Source organism: Engraulis encrasicolus, chromosome 1 (assembly GCF_034702125.1).
Source record: "Engraulis encrasicolus isolate BLACKSEA-1 chromosome 1, IST_EnEncr_1.0, whole genome shotgun sequence".
Classification (NCBI taxonomy): Eukaryota; Metazoa; Chordata; class Actinopteri; order Clupeiformes; family Engraulidae; genus Engraulis; species Engraulis encrasicolus.
In genome coordinates, this window is record NC_085857.1 from 57,865,814 (window position 1) to 57,887,913 (window position 22,100).

At 43.3% G+C, this 22,100-nt stretch overlaps 1 protein-coding gene across 5 annotated transcripts in view; it reads right to left on the bottom strand.

Moving 5' to 3' along the window:
• The window catches only part of LOC134455456 (transmembrane protease serine 9-like), a 61,181-nt gene extending 40,361 nt beyond the window's left edge, over positions 1-20,820 (bottom strand). For 4 of the 5 annotated variants that reach the window (XM_063206539.1, XM_063206531.1, XM_063206522.1 and 1 more), the window contains exons 1-10: positions 20,727-20,820; positions 16,272-16,292; positions 15,368-15,530; positions 14,119-14,387; positions 10,623-10,765; positions 9,649-10,048; positions 5,757-5,919; positions 4,151-4,419; positions 3,215-3,372; positions 2,804-3,077 (exon numbers count right to left, since the gene is read on the bottom strand). In XM_063206539.1, the coding sequence (XP_063062609.1) occupies positions 2,804-3,077; positions 3,215-3,372; positions 4,151-4,419; positions 5,757-5,919; positions 9,649-10,048; positions 10,623-10,765; positions 14,119-14,387; positions 15,368-15,530; positions 16,272-16,292; positions 20,727-20,784 (1,918 nt within the window). In that variant the 5' untranslated portion in view covers positions 20,785-20,820. The remainder of the gene's footprint in view (positions 1-2,803; positions 3,078-3,214; positions 3,373-4,150; positions 4,420-5,756; positions 5,920-9,648; positions 10,049-10,622; positions 10,766-14,118; positions 14,388-15,367; positions 15,531-16,271; positions 16,293-20,726) is intronic. The other variant, XM_063206548.1, reaches the window with a different exon arrangement.
• Positions 20,821-22,100: the final 1,280 nt, after the last annotated feature.

Genomic DNA, 22,100 nt, shown 5'->3' on the forward strand with positions numbered 1-22,100 from the left:
CCTTTTTAGCCACAGACGGTCATCCTCAACAGCCCATTTGGGCGGGAAACAGTGTGTGTGTGTGTGTGTGTGTGTGTGTGTGTGTGTGTGTGTGTGTGTGTGTGTGTACTTGTTTTTTCTATCCTATTAGGGACTCAGATATGACTGCACCATCTACACAGTAGGGACCCTGTGTCTGTCTCTGCCCTCAGTCACAACAACTATTTATATTTCACATGATGGGAAATGCCATTTCATCTGACTGTAAATCAGTAAACTGTGAAGCTCTGCTAGTTGGCGTCCGCTACAACTACTGTACATCAGCCATTTACATGCAACTTCCACAAATGGGTCTGAAATTTGATTTCAAGCATCAGCACAATTGGAACTGGCTTAATGTTTTGTAATATTCGCCAAATTTATACAAACAGCAATGGACTGATTGTACTGATGAGAAGTTAAAATGAAAATACTTCATTTTGCAAACATTTTGATTTATACTGTGTACAGTTCTTGCCGTAAGTTTTGTCGCTTATTCATGTTGTTGGAATAACAGCTAATAACCTGACAATCAATTTGTCAATTGGCTTCAGAAGTTGCTCATATGAAAGCTACAACCTTCCCAAAAGAGGTTTTATGTTAAAAAATATAAATGTGTTGCACCCAACAAAGATTAATCATTAGTGAATGCAGGAAGGGCAGATTTGGGCAAGATAAAAGTTTTGTTGCCTACAGAAAATAATGTGAACAATGACGTGATAAAACACATGGATTGACAGAAAAACTAATGGCAAAGATTGTACAGCATGTTGACAAAAATACTCAAAAGAAAGTAGTGTTACAAGATAAAATTAACTGACCAAGCTATAAGGCCAGATACACACAAGAGCATGGCGTGGCGGCAGCGAGAAGACGGAGGTCTTTCAGCCGAGTATCAGGCGCTGTGTTCTACTCTGCCTTACACACTGACAGCGTTGGCGTGCGCGGCCAGTCCTGTTCAAAATGCCCCCCACAGCAAATGCTAGTTTGCTACTTTGCCATTCATTTCAACAGGACACTGCCGACCGCCGCTGTCAAAATTCCTCTTGAGTTGTATTTTCTAAATGCAGCACAGCACGGAGCCAACTCACGTGCCACTACGGCCGTGTTGCTGTGGAAGGACATATTCTGTATGCTTCTACGTATTTTCACCACGGCCTAATGGTGCATTCTTTTGAAGCCCGGTAGTCAGAAACAAATCGGGTCGTAGTACTGCTTTAACTGTGCGATTTAGTCACGAGGCACGACCAGGATTTCAAACAGTTTTGATTTTCTTGCGGCCCTGCGATTGCACGATCATCAGGCGAAATCACTTGTCGTTATCCCATGCACACTGTACGTTGCGAGACTCACGATTGACCTGCGAGTGAGCAAGAAATCGGCCCGAATCCCAAAAAGTCGCACAGTGTAAGCCCAGCTTAACAGGATTGTCAATTTCGAGCCCAGTCTTGGGGGAAATCAACTCTATGCTTCGTGGTGCCGCTACGAGAGCCTCATTTTTCGTAGTTGGCCTACGCGCGCTGTCGTCGAGACTGGGTGAGAGAGAGGGCGAGAGAGAGCGAGTGAGAGAGAGAGACCACCCGAGCAGCGTGCATTCCGGGAGGGGAGCGCTGTCGTTGTGTCAGCTTCATGCCATGTCTCCCTTCCTAGATCATTGTCCCTAACCTTAACCCTAAACCTAAACCTAACTCTAACCTTAACCCTAACCCTAACCTTAACCCTAAACTTAATAGTAAATCACTTGTTTGAAATGTTTGATTACCGTCGTTTCCAGTTAGCCTTCACTCATACTCGATTGTTGACGTCCGTCCGCATTATTCTTCCCCCCAGAACCAAACTACCCCAATTGTCAGTTCCCCCTTTCGTCACCTAACCACGAGAAACGAGGCTATTCGTAATGGCACCACGAAGCTTGAAGTTGATTTTTTTCACTTTTTCTCTTAAAGACTTCACGAATGGCTCAAGTTACGGTTGCAATTTCAGGCTTTTTTGCTCATAGCCAGCTGCAGTTAAGGTCACAAGAGCAGACATCATAGATTCTAAAAGGATATTACTTGTGAATTTGGTGAATATTGATATATAAACCATAACTTTTGAAGTAATGGGTTAAAAAGTGGTAACAGGAATTACGCTGTTTGACCACCCCCAACAGTCCAATATAATTCCATGCTAAATACGGCTGTATATTACTTATTTTTTAATGTGGTGAAAATCCTTTTCCTGTGAGTGATGTAACCTCCAGGAAATTATGTAATTTGGGGAATGAATCATTATTTTACATGTGTTTCTTTATCTCAGTAACAGGGTTGACATTAAAACAGGAGAACTGAAAAAACTATGACAAAATTATAGATATTACACTTATGTATGTTGAAAACATTGCTTAACTTGTAAATTACTCCCAAAACAACGTAAAAATGTAAAATAATGTGATTTGTCCTATAATCAACAAATAAAAGACACATTGAAAGATAACTTTTACTGTGAGTAACAGACCAAAATCACTGTTTTGTCCACAAAAAAGAAAATTACCTTTTTTTAAGATCAGGTTGGTGACAAAAGATATGTCAATGTTTTAAATTATGCATGTAATTAATTATTATTGTAATGATTTCATGGCCATTATCTCTGGGACATGTGGATTTGGGAATATGTACAGATTCGGCGGAATGACCCATTTACAGCAGTTATTGGGGAAACAAACTCGGGTGTACCCATAACCGAGTTTCAGAAGAAAGAGCCATAAGTCAGTGGTATTCTGTTGTTCAGATGGGGCCATACGTACCTGCTGATATATTAGCTGTATGTTCTGATGTGTTGGTGAGAGGAGGCAGTCCATCACAGAAGAAGCTGCTATCGCCATCTACACCGCTGGAGTTGAATTGTACGTAGCCCGGCTGGTCAGAGTCAATGTGGGAGTTGATCCAGTCCTGGTAGCGGGAGACACGGGCGTAGACCCCGGGCAGGCTTGGTCTAGCGCATCCCCAACCAAAGCTCACAATTCCGGACTGGACCCACACGGACTCCTGCTTGTTCACCATGGGCCCGCCTGAGTCACCCTGGAGTTAAAAAAACCTGAGACATTTATTTCCTCATTTCTTTCTTCATTCACATCCATCAAAAGAACTGAGAGAGAGAGAGAGATAGAGACAGGGACAGACAGACAGACAGACAGACAGAGAGATAGGTGTATTACATGGCACGATCCCTTTCCTCCGGTAATCAGGCCAGCACAGATCATGTTGTCCGTGATGCTGCCAAGTCCGAATATGGGATTGTAAAGACAATTGCACTGTCTGTTGCCCAGTACAGACACATCCACCTCCTGAAGGGTCCCAGGACTGGGCAGCGACACTACAAAAACACATGGACACACAGTAGACAAGGTGTTAAAGAGTGTGTGTGTGTGTGTGTGTGTGTGTGTGTGTGTGTGTGTGTGTGTGTGTGTGTGTGTGTGTGTGTGTGTGTGTGTGTGTGTGTGTGTGTGTGTGTGTGTGTGTGTGTGTGTGTGTGTGTGTGTGTGTGTGTGTGTGAGTGAGAGAGAGAGAGAGATCATCATCATCATCATTTTAACCCCTTTGTGCAGAACCTAGGTTCTGCACAAAGGGGTTAAAATGATGATGATGATGATCACTGTAATGACCAAGTCCTGTAAAGGTGCCATTTTCACCTTTTTACATGACCAGGTAATATAGCCAGGAATACATTTTTTGTTTGTATTTTTTTCCTCTCTTGCTATGGTTGTATGGCTGTGTCACGCAACTTGGTTTTATATAGCGCCGGCGACCCCATCTGCTACAGGCTTCAGGCTACAGGCCTCGGTAATGTAATAGCAAGGTTGTTATGTAGTCTTTTCAGTAATGAGGGAATGGGCCCCTGATGGGCCCATCTGTGCAAGGTGGCTACTACCCAACATTTGCACCGTTCAGTTACACACATGGACACACAGTAGACAAGGTGTTAGAGAGAGAGAGAGAGAGAGAGAGAGAGAGAGAGAGAGAGAGAGAGAGAGAGAGAGAGAGAGAGAGAGAGAGAGAGAGAGAGAGAGAGAGAGAGAGAAAGAGAGAAAGAAAGAGAGAAAGAAAGAGAGACGGAAGAAGGCAGAGAGAGACATCAAGATATTATTGTTCACCTCCTTCTCCAACATTTCCAAATCCAGTGACCCAGGTCAGGGTGCCTTTATGGAAGACACTTCCGGTGGCGGCCAGGCAGACAGGGCTGATGTAGTCAGTAAAGGCCACTGAAGAGCTCAGCTGCAACAGAGCGATGTCATTGTCCAAGGAAGAGCTGACATAGTCGGGGTGTCGTATAATTTGTCTCACTGTGAAGGTCTGACTGTTGGTGTTGTTGCCCTCAAGGTCCTCCAGGCCCAAACGCACAGTCAGATCAGCGGTAGAAGAGCTGCAGGCATGAGGAACATGAAGAAACATCACTGTCAATTAGAATTGCGACCATGACAACGGAACACAGAGAAACACCATGACAACGGGGCATAGAGAAATATCAAGGTCAATTAGAGTTGCCACCATGACAACAGAACAGAAACAAGTGACGACAGAACAGAAAGATCGAAGTCAATCACGGAGGGTTTCTCGAAAGTGTTTGGTTGCAACGCAACTTCTTATTGAGAACTTATTAAGTTGCTAACTGATTACCAACAATGTTATTGAGAAGCGGGAGCCAGAGCTGCAACCATGATAACAGAAACTCTAACTGTAGGGACAGACAACAGGTATTAATGAGCCAGTCCCGCCTAGAAGAGTGCGGAGAGGGAGAGCGACCATCCGAAGCTTGTGTTACGAAAAAAATAACATTCCATTGACTGCTCCTGCTGCCGCCGAGCTCATGTATTTTTCACTGAAGTTCAGCTTCTCATTTAACTAGTGCTGGGACAAACATTACCACAATTAATAAAAATAATGCGTCTTCATCTAACTATAATATATTTAAGTAGTTCTGGATTAGACCAGTGGAGGGCAGCATTATGCCTGGTTCATATGTAAGTTTGGAAAATGTATTTTTATTTATTTCTAGCCTGGCCATTCATTTGTGAAAAAATAGCTATGAATAACTTCCTGTACAGTACCTATTATGCAGTACTCACTGTAATATTGCACTTTCACTGGATTGGCTGCCTGTGTCAAGGTCAAGGCCTACAAAGTTGTTTTAGGGTCAGCTTCAGCTCATCTGAAGGCTATGAAATAGTATGTTCTGTCAGGTATGTATCCATCATGAATGTTACAAATACAAGAAATGACTTTAGAGACACCAAATATGTATTTTTTTGCTAAATGTTATGCCAGCCATCTTGGACTTTGGAACTAAAATTAAGGGGAAAAATGAAAACAGGTTGTTTTGTATTCAGGTGGTCCAAGAAATATAAAAAACATCAATTCCAAAAATGTACGACATGTTTCTTTAAATTACATTAAAATCTGTAAAAAGTATGACTGCATATCCACCATCTTGGATTTTGGGCGTTTCCACTTCAGAAAAAAATGAAACAGATGGATTTGAAGACTATGGGCTTTGTAGTTGATGAAAAACACAATTTGGAAAAATCTATATAAAATGTTCCTAACATTGTTTTTGTGACGGTAGAACCCGCTCTAAATATTTACATAGGTAGAAGACCAGAGTGGTGCGTATGAACCAGGACAGTCATGGGTCCATCATATGCTAGGCAGTCATGGGTCAATCATATGCTAGGGCAGTCATGCACTACAATCCTTCCTCACCTGGAGAAGCAGTGTGCTGCTGAGAGGATCCACTGTTTGCTGATGAGAGATCCTCCACAGAAATGGCGGCCATAGCGTTGGAAACTGGCCTGCCATGGCCAACTACCAGCTGAGGCATTCTGGCCACCCACTATCCTGCTGTTCAGAGGAGGACGTCCACACACTACGCACACGCACACGCACACACACACACTATATCAAAACAGATACAATCATGCACAATACAAACAATATGCAACTACCCATCTTAATCTTTGCCCTCGTACAGTATTTGATACACCTTTATAAACAATTTGAGTCTTGGTTAATATGCATAGTTAGAGTAATTACCAATTGGTTTGTGTGTGTTTGTTGTTATTCGTAAGACTCAGTCACCATCTCTATGGGAGTGGCTCATTGGCTGACGACCTGTGACGAAGACTCAGTAAAATCACTCCTGAAAGACTGAATTCGCATTGAGGGCGGGATCGCCCACCGGTTTCATAACAACGGTCCAAAGGGCGCGAACCTCACTTTCAGCTCTCTTCGGATGACTGCGCGACCGACCGAGTTTAACTGTCCAACATAGAAGTGTGCTGAGTGTAGGACTGCTCTGGACGCTCGGTCACTCTACCGAAGAAAAGTGGAAGAAACTACTCTACGAATATTTCTGAAGCTCCACTTCGACGGTTCAAGTGGAATTCCGTCAAATAGTAGGGTCATAAATGGAGGTTCCGTGAATATCCTCTGGCAACAATGTTTTGATGATTGATTTGACCTCTAGAAAAGATTTAGCCCCCATGTCCCTCACAAAAATCCCGGGCTTTTTTGCTAGAGAGCCAAATTCAAAATGGCGTCCGGCGCCATCTCTAAAAAATAACTTTTGATCTGGATGACCTAGAATCATGTATGAAGGCACTTTTTCATACAAGTCAACCATGAGGATTCCAGATCTGACATCATTTTGGTTATAAAACTTTGTTTTGACAGCGAAATTCAAGATCGCCTCCATCTAGAACCGTTATTTTCAACCTTTTTAGGCCGTCACCGCCCAAAATGATCATATTTGGACTGGGAACCTCCCAATTTGTGTGACTCCATTTCTCATGTAAAGATATTGAGAGAATAGCTGATATACAAGCCCACAATTCCTCAAATTGGGAGGCGTAGTGGGCTTGTAGATGGGCTATTTTAACAATGTGTCTTTTTTAGTAGGCTATTATTTGACAATTTGGCCGATATTTTTGCATTGTTTGATGATTACTTTGGATGCAGTGAAGGTCTTTTACTTTGAGAGTCCTTACATTATGACCCACCCCCCAAAACAGGGGGTCTTGACCCACAGCTTGAGAACAACTTATCTAGTAAAAAAACCTGCACGTTTCACATTTTTCAAGCATTCTTGCATAGAGAGAAGCCCATTGAGGAACTCAAGGCAAGAGCTGCTGAAATGGAAGAAGTGCACTCACAGCAGTGATCAACTTGGTTGAGGACAGTCAGTTTGTGAAGCTCCCCGAGCTGGAGTGATTGCAGGCTCCCATAGAGATGGTGACCGAGTTTTACGAATAAGAACAATAGGAGATGAGGGTGCCATTTCTCTGGTACACCCTCCTTGTGTCATCCGAAGAGATTGTGACTCAAAAGTGAGGTTTGCGCCCTTTGGACTGCGGTTATGAAGGCGGTAGGCGTTGCCGCCCTCAGCGCGAATTCAGCCTTTCAGGAGTGATTTTACTGAGTCTTTGTCACAGGTCATCAGCCAATGAACTACTCCCATAGAGATGACTCCCTCATCTCACTCTAAGAACCGGGGATATATACATGTCCTATTGTTTTTCTTTCTTGGTGAGGACTCGGATATTTGACTTTATGGCAAATGCCATTGTATCTGTCGATTCTTCATTTAATCTCTTGACAAAATGGAATTGCTCAAAATGGGCATTGTAGTATTGAGGCATTTAAAACTAAATAAATCTGCCAATGATGTAAGCTTTTTTTCCTTCCTTGTTCCTCTTGAAATAGGCTTCAATTCAAAAATTTCCTTCCTTTTTCCTCTTCAAATAAGTCAAATTAAATTCAATTCAAGTTTATTAGGACCATGTACAATTAAAGCATACATGTTTCTATTCCATGCACCAGATTTAGCTTTCATCTAGTCCTGATGAGTAAACTTGATTTATTTATTCAAAATCAAGGCAATTAACTAGATTACGACTGTAGAAAGTGCCCTCAAAGTTAGTTGAGTGAGTGAGTTCATTTGAAGTATGTTAAGCATGACGTGTGTAGTGGTAACTTCAGCTAAATGAAATTCACAAATAAAATGTTATGTCTTATGTGTACAATATGGACAACTTTTAAAATGATCAGTAAAACTTAAGAATAACACTTGTTTGTAGAGCACTTGGGGAAATAAATAGTGATAAAAAATAGTATTTGTAAATGTCTTGTTAATAATTCGTTATTTTTTTACCTACTGGTACTAATGTAATTGCTAAGGAGTTTTATACATTATTTACAATACTATTCACATATTATTTCTTAATTATATACAAACGTCTGTAAATGTCTTTTTCATAATTCGTTTATTATTTCCAAAGTGTAAGTAATACTGTATAATTGTTTTGTAATGAGCTTCATAGTTCATTTATTATAGTATTTAAATATACTTTCTTAATCATTTACAAATATTTGTAAATGTCTTGTTCATTATGAGTTCATTATTAACTAAGTGTTACTAATATTTTGTGCCTGTTATTCTAAAGTGTTACCAATTTTATTGGGAACACTGATGCTAGGCTAGAGTCCTGAAACGTTTGTATCCCACTTCGACTTCAGCATTTGTCTTTATTTTGCAGCTTTTCCCCCAAATTGCATACTTTTATCCTCCAACACAGTGTAAGCCACACAAACTAGCCAGCTCTGCTACTACTGCTAGGAGGGCTTAGCATGACATGAACACAGCTAAATGGCTTGTTATAAAAAAAACAAGCTGCATAGACGGTTGATAAGGTTTCATAAGGACTTAAAGTCTACACTGCAGGTCTATGAGTGAGCTGTCAAACCCATTTAGGGGCAAAGTGAAAGTCATACCCATTTTGAAGACCACAGTCAATTCCACTTTGTTGCATTGGTGACACATAGAGTTATTCATCTTGGGAACCATATTGAATATCTTAAGTACAAGTAGTTGTAATTAACCCATTTTTGCCTGATGCTGATTCATAACCAACAATTGAACATTGCCATGTTGTGTGGAAAGTACCAAATTTCAACTGATTTGGTGTGGCCCAAATTTCTTACTTTTTTCTGAAGAAAATTGTGATATTATTACAATATTCTAATTTTGTGAAATCCTCGGTTCATGTTTTTTTTTTTATCTGAAAGGCCAAACTATGTAAGAATTAACAAAGGTATGAGTGCAATAGTTCAAAATGTGGGCAATGAATCCGTAAACCATGACAGATTAACATTACTGATGGAATTATGGATATAAATAAACTTTTTCATTATATTCAAACATTGTGGCCTGAAGCTGCATGTAGGTACAATATATTAGAGCTAGGAATTCACACCCATTTTGGAGTTAATTCCACATTGTTGCATTGGTGACACATAGAGTTATTCATTTTCTTGGTTAGCATATTGAACATCTTCATTACAAGTAGTTTTAATTAACCCATTTTAGCCTGATGCTGCGTATATGCTGCATTGATCTAGGCACCTGGAGCGATATAGACCCAACATTCAGGCTGTTGAGAATTTTTTTATTAAATACTATGTGGGTATGATAGAGCTGGAAATTCACACCCGTTTTGGTGTTATTCTCACTTTGCATTGGTGACACATACACATAGTTATTCATCTTGGGTACCATATTGAACATCTTTGATACAAATATGTAGTTTAATTAACAAACCAAGAAGTGGGTCCGAGGTGGTCTGTCCTGAGGCTGGGCTGCTCTGTGGTGGCATCATGGGGGTCTGTTGTGCTGCTGGGCTCATGGTTGAGTTTCTGGTCGTCAGACCTGAGGCCTTTGTTGTGGTTGGAGGAGAGAGTCCATTGGTAGTAGTTAGGGATGTTGTCGTTGCAGGAGCCAGAGTGGTGGTGGTGCTAGCTCCCCCTGCCCCGCTGGAGGTGAACTGCACGTATCCCGGCTGGTCAGAACCAACGTGGGAGTTGATCCAGTCCTGGTACTGGGAGACGCGGGCGTAGACCCCGGGCAGGTTGGGTCGAGCGCACCCGATACCAAAACTCACGATGCCGGACTGGACCCACACAGAGTCCTGCTTGTTCACCATGGGCCCACCTGAGTCACCCTGGAGGACACAAAAATGGTCAGCTAGTTGTTGTTATTGCTCATGTGCGCATGCAAGTGTGTGTGTTCAAGAAAGAGAGATGAGGGAGAGGAAAGAGATATCAGTAGCAGTAGTAGTAGTAGAAGTAGTAGTATCCATAGTATTTGTAATAGTATTTATAGTAATAGTAGTAGCAAAAAACTTTTAAAGTAAAGATACTACATCAAACCTGTGTGTTTCCTGTATCCATGTGATGTCAGGTGAACGTCCCTTTAGGACACTTTCAGTTAGGAGTTCCCTTTGCACTGTAGATGGCGGCAGTGCACATCTTGTGCAAGCCGCCACCAAACACCACAGAGAGAGAAGAAGAATAAGAAGAAGAAGAAGAAGAAGAAGAAGAAGAAGAAGAAGAAGAAGAAGAAGAAGAAGAAGAAGAAGAAGAAGAAGAAGAAGAAGAAGAAGAAGAAGAAGAAGAAGAAGAAGAAGAAGACAACGCCCCCTTAGGAGACCAAACTTGAACTCCCTCCTTTGTTTTGGGTATGCTGGGTTTGCTGTGTTTAACTGTAATATACAGCTCTTTGGTAGTTAATATTACCTGGCAAGAGTCCTTCCCTCCAGTGAGCACGCCAGCACAGATCATGGTGTCTGTGATGTCACCGGAGTAGAGAGTACTGCACTGTGTGTTGCCAATCACTGAGACATCGACCTCCTGCAGAGTTCCAGGACTGGGCAGTGACACTGGGGAAACACATAGGGAACATAGTGAGTAGTGTGTGTGTGTGTGTGTGTGTGTGTGTGTGTGTGTGTGTGTGTGTGTGTGTGTGTGTGTGTGTGTGTGTGTGTGTGTGTGTGTAGAGTAGTAGAGTAGAGTAGAGTACTTTTATTGATCCCGAAGGAAATTAAGGTGTCTGTCAGCTTACATAAATACACAAATACACAAATCCAAACGTACACAAAGAACTTATACACATAAATGCACATTACAGTAAAAGTATATCGCCTCACACACTCTCTCTCTCCCTCCCTCCCTCCTACCCTCTCCCCCTCTCTCACACACACACACACATATCCTCTCTCTCTCTCTCTCTCACCCCCCCCCCCCCCAACACCCACACACACACACACACATTGTCACACACACATTGTCACACACAAGGTTCTTGTAGGGCATCATGTTGCATACATATACACAAAAAGTCAAGATAAAAGTGTTCAGTACACATAAAAGAGCCAAAATAGTTCTAATGATTGTGCATGTAGAAGTCCCTCAGTTAAAAAATAAAAGTAATAAAAAACGCAGTTCACAGTAGCTTTTCCAGTGGTTGAGATAGTCCAGTAAGAATAAATTGCAGAAATAAATAGTTCACAGATGCTATCCCAGGGGATAGGTGAGGTAGCTGAGGTGGGGTGTAGTGAGTTTATTGTCCTGTGTTGAGCAGTCCCTTAAAGTGTCCAAGGTAGTGCAGGCGCTTGCTCCATGGGGGTGGGGTGGGGTTGTTGGGTGAAGTGTAGCTGTTCAGTAGAGATAAAAAATCGGGTGGGGTGGTTTAGGCAGTCCAGTCACCAATGACAATCTCTTTCATTGTGTCTTTCTGTGTGGTGTTGAAGAGCTGGATGGCCCTAGGAACAAATGACTTCCGTAGTCTGTCTGTACGGCAGGGTAAGGCCCGGAGTCTGTAGCTGAACACGCTCCTCTGGTTGGCCAGAAGCGGGTGCAGGGGGTGTCTGTCATTTTCCAGTATGGAGTCCAGTCTGCTCAGTGTCCTGTTTTCGGCTGTTGTAGTGAGGTCCTCCAATTCCATGCCCACCACAGACCTAGCTTTCCTCACCAGCCTGTCAAGGCGCCCCGCGTCCCTCTTCCTAATACTACCTCCCCAACAGGCGATAGCATAGGTAAGGACACTTGCCATGACAGACTGGTAAAACATCAGCAGGAGCCTGTTGCAGACGTTGAAGGATCTGAGCTTCCTTAGGAAGTAAAGCCTGCTCTGTCCTTTCTTGTACAGAGCATCTGAATTAGCAGCCCAGTCCAGTTTGTTGTCCAGGTGTACACCTAGGTACTTGTAGGTGTCAACTGTCTCCACTGTCTCTCCCTCAATAGAGACAGGCACCAGTGGCGGGGAGGTCCTTCTGAAGTCGACCACCATCTCCTTTGTTTTGGTGGCATTCAGCTGTAGCTGATTATCCTGGCACCATCTGACGAAGTTCTCCACCAGTTCCCTGTACTCTCCTTCCTGTCCATCCTTGATGCACGCCACAATAGCAGTGTCATCAGAGAACTTCTGCATGTGACAGGTCTCTGTGTTGTAGCTGAAGTCGGAGGTGTACAGGGTGAACAAAACAGGGGAGAGCACCGTCCCTTGTGGCGCGCCCGTGTTACTGACTACAGTCTGGGATGTATGGTCGCCGAGCCTGACGAACTGGGGCCTCCCAGTGAGGTAGTCAGTTATCCATGTCACCAGTCCTGTTTCCACTCCCATTCGCAGCAGTTTGTCCTTCAGCATGAGTGGCTGGATGGTGTTAAAGGCACTTGAGAAATCAAAGAACATGATTCTCACAGCCATGTCTCTCTTGTCCAGGTGAGAATGCACCCTGTGTAGCAGATACAGGATAGCATCCTCAACTCCCACACTCTCCTGATAGGCAAACTGCAGGGGATCAAGAGCATGTTGGACCTGGGGCTTCAGTAAGTTGGTCAACAGCACACGTTCGAAAGTCTTCATTATGTGTGAGGTGAGGGCAACTGGTCTGAAATCGTTCAGCTCTTTGGGATGTGGCTTTTTGGGAACTGGGATGAGACAGGATGTCTTCCACTGTGTAGGGACTTTTCCCTCCTCTAGGCTTCTGTTGAAAATGAACTGTAGTGGCCGGCCTAGCTCCTCAGCACAGGTTTTCAGTAATTTGGCACAGACACCATCAGGGCCAGATGCCTTAACTTTGAGCCTCTTAAGTGTGATTGTGACCTGTTCAGCTGTGACATTGGGGGGTTGCTGGTTTTGCAGGGGTGGTGGTTTGTGTATTGAGTGTGTTCTGTCTTCTCCAGGTGATACTGTGCTGGTGGGGGCTGGTTCAGAGGTGAGATTTGGGGGAGGGTAGAATGGTGAGAGTTCTTCCGGCTGATGGTTCATCAAGGGGGGAGGCGAGTTCACAGGGGGTGGGGTCGTTGCTGTTGAGCATTCAGAGGTGGTGCGGGGGGGAGGAGAGCCCATGGCAGGGTCAAAGTGTGATGGAGGAGGGGGTGCTGTGCTGGGAGTGAAGTTGTCAGTGGTAGGTGTGTGTGTGTGTGTGTGTGTGTGTGTGTGTGTGTGTGTGTGTGTGTGTGTGTGTGTGTGTGTGTGTTAGTAAGTGTTTACCAGGTCTGGAAAGACTCTGTAGGGACTGACTATTCTAATTCAATCTAGTCCCTTCCATCCCCTTCATTTGCTTGTGGTCTCGTAGTGCCAGGCAAGATGTCATAGATGATGCCGTTTTATTCAATATCTCTCAAAAGCACAATTGATAGGTCATTTTGTCATTCGCTAACCTTGCTCTCACCTTGTTTTCTCTTTGGGCTCTAAGGCCACAAAAAAGAGAGGATGGGTTGCCTGATTATCATTGACTTTCAAATCTCGTACCGAGATGTTGGTATGACCAAGACGATAACAAATAATGTTTCCCAAACGGCCTGGTTAACCCGCCTCCCTGGGTTTGTTACTGGTCAAGATCAGAAAAGGCTATGCCGAAGTGTAAGCCAAACATTTTCTTAGTCCCAATAGAATGTCTCTGCTTAGCCCACATCACTGCCTTGAACAAGCCACTACCCAGGGCTGTTGGAGCTGCTCAAAGTCGATTTCTTCCAAACAAAGTGGGTGGAGGTCCTGATTACAGAACTCAGAAATTATATTTTTATTGCTCCTGACCTGACAGGTCTGTGTGTGTGTGTGTGTGTGTGTGTGTGTGTGTGTGTGTGTGTGTGTGTGTGTGTGTGTGTGTGTGTGTGTGTGTGTGTGTGTGTGTGTGTGTGTGTGTGTGTGTGTGTGTGTGTGTGTGTGTGTGTGTGGGCGCGCGCGCGCGCGTGCGTGCGTGTGTGTGTGTGTGTCAGTGTTGCTCACCTCCTTCATCAATGTTTCCAAATCCAGTGACCCAGCTAACGGTGCCGTTGCTGAAGACACTCCCGGTGGCAGCCAAGCAGACGGGGCTGATGTAGTTGGTAAAGGCCACTGAGGAGCTAAGCTGCAGCAGAGCGACGTCGTTGCCAGTGGAAACACTGACATAGTCGGGATGTCGGATGATCTGGTTTACTGTCAAAGTCTGACTGTTGGAGTTGGTGCCTCCAAGGGCCTCCAGGCCCAAACGTACAGTCAGACCAGCATTAGAAGTGCTGCAGACATGACCACAGAGGATAAAGAAACATCCAAGTCAATTAGAATAACAACCATGACCATGGAACATAGAGAAACATCAAGGTCAATTAGAATTGCATCCATGACAATGGAACACTAATGGCAAAAGTTCCTGCCAAGCCGACATGTTCATGCCCAAAATCTGTCAATTCAGGAATCTGAAAATTGGTTCACAAAGTGAACTGAAGAGTACTTTGGCTAACTCTCGCAAGACCTGTGTAGTCACACAGGGCTTTGCAATCTCCAGCCACTAAGTCTGGGGAAGTGTGTGTTGGATTTGTTTTCAGAAGGCATGGCTTCATCAATCACTTGTCCGTCCTTGCCACCAACAAATTCCTTCAAAACCGTTGTCAATTAATATTTCAAAGAATGACTATCTGGTAGAATCTACAATACAGTTGTTGCGTGACTACTCCATGTGAGCCACCATTATTTCTGAAGCATTAATTGCTTTGACAAGATCCAGATCGTGTGACTTGACTTAGGCCTACCAAAAATGAAATATTTTGTTGGGCTGTCACAACTAGGTTATCAAACTAGGCCATTGCCAAGGATCGGCAGCTGAAAGGGTAAGTTGTGTGTAGCATTGAATTGCTGCTTTGAGTTCAAACAACAGACACAACTCCTTTTGCTTTCGCATACCCAATGCTGCTATGTACGATCATTCCAATCTGAAACACAGCATGGATTCTATCTCTCATCGATGAATTGGTGTTTTTTAGTGTGTGTCTCTAAATTCAATGACTGAAAAGTGGAATAAATAACAGAAGTGTGCTGCTGCTATGATCCATAGTAGTGGTCAGGACCAAGAGATGCACTGCAGTGTGGATCCACTAAACACATAAACTCTTCTTACCTGTCGAGAGGATCCACTGTTTGCTGATGAGGTAGTGAACCTAATCATGTATTACACTTTCTCTGATGTATACTGTAGTGTGCTTATGTAAACTGTCCTTACCTGTCAAAGCAGTGTGCTGCTGAGAGGATCCACTGTTTGCTGATGAGGGATCCTCCACAGAAAGGGCCGCCATTGCGCTGAAGACTGGCCTGCCATGGCCAACTACCTGCTGGGGCGTCCTGGCCACCCACTATCCTGCTGTTCAGAGGAGGACGGCCACACACTACACACACACACACACACACACACACACACACACACACACACACACACACACACACACACACACACACACACATACACACACACACACACACACACACACACACACACACACACACACACACACACACAGACACACACAGACACACACACACACACACTTTTTCCAATAGGCTATATATATTTCTTCACCAGAGGTGTCAAAAGTCAAAGTAAAAGTTAAAAAAAAGAAACACGGTTTCCCTCCAACACGAGTAACTTATCTGAGTAACCAGTAGACACGTGTTTGTGTCTTACTACCAGCAAACTCTGCACTGGTTGGATCAAGTTTGTGGTGGGTCCTTTTTTCAGTAATAACACAGTCTATCAATCTCACCTATGCAATGCCATGTGCTAGTGTTATAATTACACCACAAAAGTACTTTTACTTTTATTTTTGACACCTCTGTTCTTCACATATTTTGAATCAGGAAATACAGAATATTACAATATATTTATATGTTTATATATTTATATATATATATTTATATATATTTATTTATGAGAGGCAATAATATATGCATTTAGGGCACAAGTGTGTGTGTGTGTGTGTGTGTGTGTGTGTGTGTGTGTGTGTGTGTGTGTGTGTGTGTGTGTGTGTGTGTGTGTGTGTGTGTGTGTGTGTGTGTGTGTGTGTGTGTGTGTGTGTGTGTGTGTGTGTGTGTGTCTGTGTCTGTGTCTGTGTCTGTGTCTGTGTACTCACCCTCCAATTGTCCCCAGGATCCTGAGAGAGAGAGAGAGAGAGAGAGAGAGAGAGAGAGAGAGAGAGAGAGAGAGAGAGAGAGAGAGAGAGAGAGAGAGAGAGAGAGAGAGAGAGAGAGAGAGAGAGAGAAATGTCATTCAACCTGTTGCACATTTTACTGCACAGAGCAAACATTTCTGAAATGGTAGTACCAGGGTTCCCACTCTAATTCAGATATTAAATTCCATGATTTTCCATGACTTTCCAGACCCAAAAAACTGAATTTCCATGACCACTTCCATAAAAAGAAATAACATTAAAACGTTTTTAAAAGTGTGAAAACTGAAGATTAGTTTCACCCCTAGAGCAGACGCCGAGCCACCACTAGACTTCAGTGGGTTCACTGCATTGTAGAATGTTGGCGAAGCGTTGTAGTATAACCAGTAAGAAACAGTGTTACAAATCAAGCAAAGGAGTTTTGCTTTTACACAACTGTTCAGAAAATTCCATGATATTCCATGACTATGCATGCAAAATGGTAAAATTCCTTGTATGAAATTCCATGATATTCCAGAAATTCCATGACCCGTGGGAACCCTGTAGTACAGACATGCACATACACACACACACACACACACACACACACACACACACACACACACACACACACACACACACACACACACACACACACACACACACACACACACACACACACACACACACACACACACACACACACACACACACAGTGCGTATTACGAGCTTACTTAAAAATCCATTCTTTGAAATACAAACAAATTACTGCATTACTTATACTCCTTATGTGAGCAGGTACTTCACGGGAACCTTTTTCACATAATTGCTATGATTGTGGTGGCAAGAATAACATCAAATAATTATCACACATTATGTTAGTATATCAGCTCTTGAAGATTTATTGCAGCGATGTAGGACAATGAGTCAACATTCAGACACATCATAACACCACAAAAGTGCTAAGAAACTCCATCACTGATGCTGGTTGCCAAAGACAATTCTTTGCCTTGCAGCATTGAACATTTGAAACATTTGCACACACACACACACACACACACACACACACACACACACACACACACACACACACACACACACACACACACACACACACACACACACACACACACACACACACACACACACACACACACACACACACACACACACACACACACACACACACAGTGCTTATTTCCACAGCCATTCTCTGAAATGCAAAAAAATTACTGCGGTTGGAATGCACCTGACTTCCTCATACCTGTGAAGTGAATAGGTAATTTACAGGAACAGGCACCTTACAGATGAACAGAATTCACCTGGCTTCCTGATACAAGTGTTCAAGTTCATGTTGAAATTCAAGTTTATCATAGCAAGAGTATAAAAATGAGGTTGTTAGGAATGTACTTTGGTGTGTTCACAAATTCGAACAATACAATCAGCCAAAAGAAAAAAAACTAAGAGGGGACATGACAGAAAGTTCTGATGGGTGGGGGGACATGTAAATAACAGGGAAAGACAACATACAGAAAAGGTGTGTCTGATCGGAACTGCTCTTCACACACACAGCCATTCTCTGAAATACACACTTTGCAGCATGGCTCAATACATACAATGTAATGGGAAGCAAATTCTGGGCCCCCGCTCTGCCTGAGCCCGGGACAACAGACCTGTTTGTCCTCTCCTGTCCGATTCCCTGTGTACAATGAATAGGCCTGTGTTCTACTCTGAAGTGAAGCAATGGCGGGGGTGGGACTAGACATGGAAACCAGAAAAAGAATTCTCATTTATCAGAAACCAGGGGGAAAAAATCTCTTCATACGGGAGACTTGAAACAGTTCCTCTCCTTGCCAATTCATGCCGAGTATACTCCCTCTCACGGAAACAGTATAGTTTCCCGTCCGTTTCAAGCAAGTCAATTTTTTTTTTTTCGGGCTGACCCTTTATCTCAGAGAGCTGTTAAAATTGCTTAAATGGCCAATGAGCATTGTTAGTTGTTTTCATTGACAGAATTCTTTTAGAATTGACTGACTGTCAAACGCAGCCGCTGTCCTATCAGCCCTTCTTGTCAGCGTTGCTAAGGTTCGAATTCGGGTATTTAGGGCGGAAAACTAAGGCGGCTGCTTCAAAACCGTGGAATGGAATACAATAGAAGCACGCTGTCCATTTACATACTGTACGTCAGTGGGCTCAAGTTTATTATAGCAAGAGTAGCAAAATGCATTTGTTAGGAATGCACTTTGGCGTGCTCACGAATCCAAGATGCCTAACAATGAAGCACTGCCCATGAGCAGGACGCCTAACACACACACACACAGACACGCACACACACACACACACACACACACACACACACACACACACACACACACAGACACACACACACACACACACACACACACACACACACACACACACACACACACACACACACACACACACACACACACACACACACACACACACACACACACACACACACACACACACACACACACTGCCCCTCAGCAAGATGCCTTCATGGGTAACGGCGTTAGGGCATCAGACTTGTAGCCCAAAGGTTGCCGGTTGGTGGGGGGAGTAATATACCAGTGCTCTCTCCCATTCTCCTCCATGACTGAGGTACCTTGAGCATGGTACCGTTCCGCCACACCATTTTGGGCTGCTACACTGGCATGGGTGAGGCATAAATGCAATTTTGTTGTGCACAATATGCAGTGTTCACTTGTTTGCTGTGGAGTGCCGTGTCACAATGACAATGTGAGTTGGAGTTTTCCAGTGGGGCTTTCACTTAAACCCCCACTGCCCTTCAGCAAGGCACCTGACTCCACATTGCCCTTCAAGCACAGCGCCAGACCCCACAATGCCCATTTAACTGGTTCGTTCACATTGCTACTCTGACAAATAACCAACTTAACCAGAGAAACCAGAAAACCCTTCCTAGAGAAACGTAATTAGACCATTTGTCAATTAGTAAAAAAATGAATGGTATGGCCTGTCAGGCTAATACTACTCCCCCAACATTCATAAAATGGGATCTTGCGGATTTGAAATGAACCAAGCACATACTGTATGCACTCATGGGTAAGCGGTTAGGGCGTCAGACTTGTAGCCCAAAGGTTGCCAGTCAGGGACAGGGATGTTGAAGGTTGCTTGTGACATCTGGCCTTATGGTATAATTCTAAACCCATGGTGACCCTTGAGCAGAAGTAATTTCCCACCACCTCTCTATCCATTATACCACAACCAATCAGGTAAAACAACATAAATTAATACTCGTAAGTTAATTGACCAATCAAACAAATTCTCAATAGCAATGCAATGGTGACATTACGTACATATACTTAGCTGAGACTTTTTATCCAAAGCAACTTACAGATATTACAGGCTATTGGTAAACATCCCTGGAGTAATGAGGGGTTAGGTGCCTTGCTCGAGGGCACTTCAGCCAGGGATGGAGGTGTAGGGAAAGGTACTGTAAGGGTTGGATTCAAACCTGCAACCCTATGATCTACAGTCGAACTCCCTAACCATTACACCACGGCTGCCCAAATCTGATCACAGAGACAATGTAACACTCATTACCTCTGGCAAGGTTATGTTTTTGGTCACGTTGGTTTGTCTGTTTGTATGTCTGTCTGTCTGTTTGTTTGTCAGCAGGATAACTCAAAAACTTCTGAAAGGATCTGGATGAAACTTGGTGGAGTAGTTGCACATGATCCAAGGAATAACTCATTAAATTCTGTTGCCGATCCGGATCACAAACTGGAACCAGGACTTTTTAAAAAATCTAGCGTACAAATCTAGACACCCTTAGTGACCGCAAATTGATCTGCGGGACAGGACAAATGTTGACATTCCAGTTCCAACTCCACAAAAAGAAGGCAGAAAGACTTACAGGTGCACTGTGTAATATTTTTAGCAGTTTATTTCCAGAATGCATGATGCCCACTCAAAAATGTTACCTTTTTCATGAATACTTAGTATTCATTATGACTGGGAAAATGGCACTTTACATATGAAAAGGGGGTTTTCTCCATGGTCCACCATTTTGAATTTCCAGAAATTGATTTTTTTTGCTGCAAAACTTACTGTACTTTGATCATATACGTAAATATGTGTTCATAATTTGGTAAATATTCATGAAAAGATCAAGTTTGGCAATATGCAGCACAGTTTCAATGAGCAGCATAGTTGCGATATCTACTCCGGCCACCATCTTACACAGTGCACCTTTAAAGAAAAATCAGGTGCAACATAGTCAAATGTTCTAACAAACAGCTTCCTCGGCGGAGGTCTGCACTCTCAGAGTGCATTCTAGTTAACAAATGGTTAAGTTACTTGACAAGTCAATTGACCAATCAAACATTCTTCATAGGTCAGCTTGACCAATAGCATTGCTGTGAGAGGGGCCTGTCTGGCCAATGGGAGACTCACCCTGCAGCAGGAGACCAACCACCACCCCGAGACACAGCCAGCTGCTTGGAACCCTCATATCCCAGGAAGGTTGCTCCCGACAACCAAGACCCTCTCTTCTTACCCCTCTTCAGTTATCCTTAACAATGGAGTAGTCCACTTTTCTTCCTACTGAAACTCTGATTCTCTGAGAGGAAGTTTTCTCTATTAGAGAAGATTTTGTTGCAGTCTGATTTTTTTTCTCAAGGCTGTACGTTATACCCCAAATAATTCAGTTGCCTCAGTTTCTTGAGGTGTCTTGCGCATTTCTTCTTTTATATCTTCCCCCAGTGTATGGCTGTGTGTCTCCGTCTCTCTCTGTCACACAGTCTCTCTCTCTCTCTCTCTCTCTCTCTCTCTCTCTCTCTCTCTCTCTCTCTCTCTCTCTCTCTCTCTCTCTCTCTCTCTCTGTATGTCAGTATGTCACATATTCTTCCAAATCTTCCTTTTGCATGTCTCATGTCTCCGAGAGGTTGGCCTGTCAGCATTTGTGGGTGTCTATATGGGTGTTTATACCTGCATGTGTGGGTGTGTGTATACCATCCTCTCTCTCACACACACACACACACACACACACACACACACACACACGCACACACACACACACACACACACACACACACACACACACACACACACACACACACACACACACACACACACACACACACACACACACACACACACATGGAAACTGGGCCTACCTGTTTCAAGTTCAGACTGCATGAATGTTTCAATTGGTACGTTTACATGAGGCATTTAAATCCGATTTAACTCACTTTAAATATCATTAAAACTTAATTCCACTTTAAAAACATCATGTAAACACTTACCGAACAGGATTTAAGTTTATTCCGATTTAAACTTAAGTCCGATTAAAGTGGGTGGTTTATTCCTCTTTTAAATCCGATTAAACACGTTCCTCTATCATGTAACCTTTTAATCAGAATTACAATAAATCCGGTCGTTCCACGCATGCTCGTTGACCACACGATGGCGCCAAGAGCCCGTGCTCTTTGTCAGTGAGAAAAAGATGGCGGCACTTCCTGTTGATTTTCACATGAAAGTTTTGCTTAATTTAAAGTCCCTAAGCGACTATAAATGTTGTGGCTCCCATATATTGATGTAAAAGTGCCCCACGAAGTAATTAAGCACAACAAAGTTACTCCACATCACCCTTTCACCAGTTCGTTTTTCTAAGCTAGGAGGGTGCTAACTAGCATTTGAAAGAACCAGACCCAAAGGGGATTTTACCAGCCTTGAGTCCACTGAGGGAATTCATTTTCGGGCTGAAGATAAGCTTGTGTCCCAGTAGTTCCCCGGAGGTTTGGCGACCACGCCCCCACGCCTTATTTG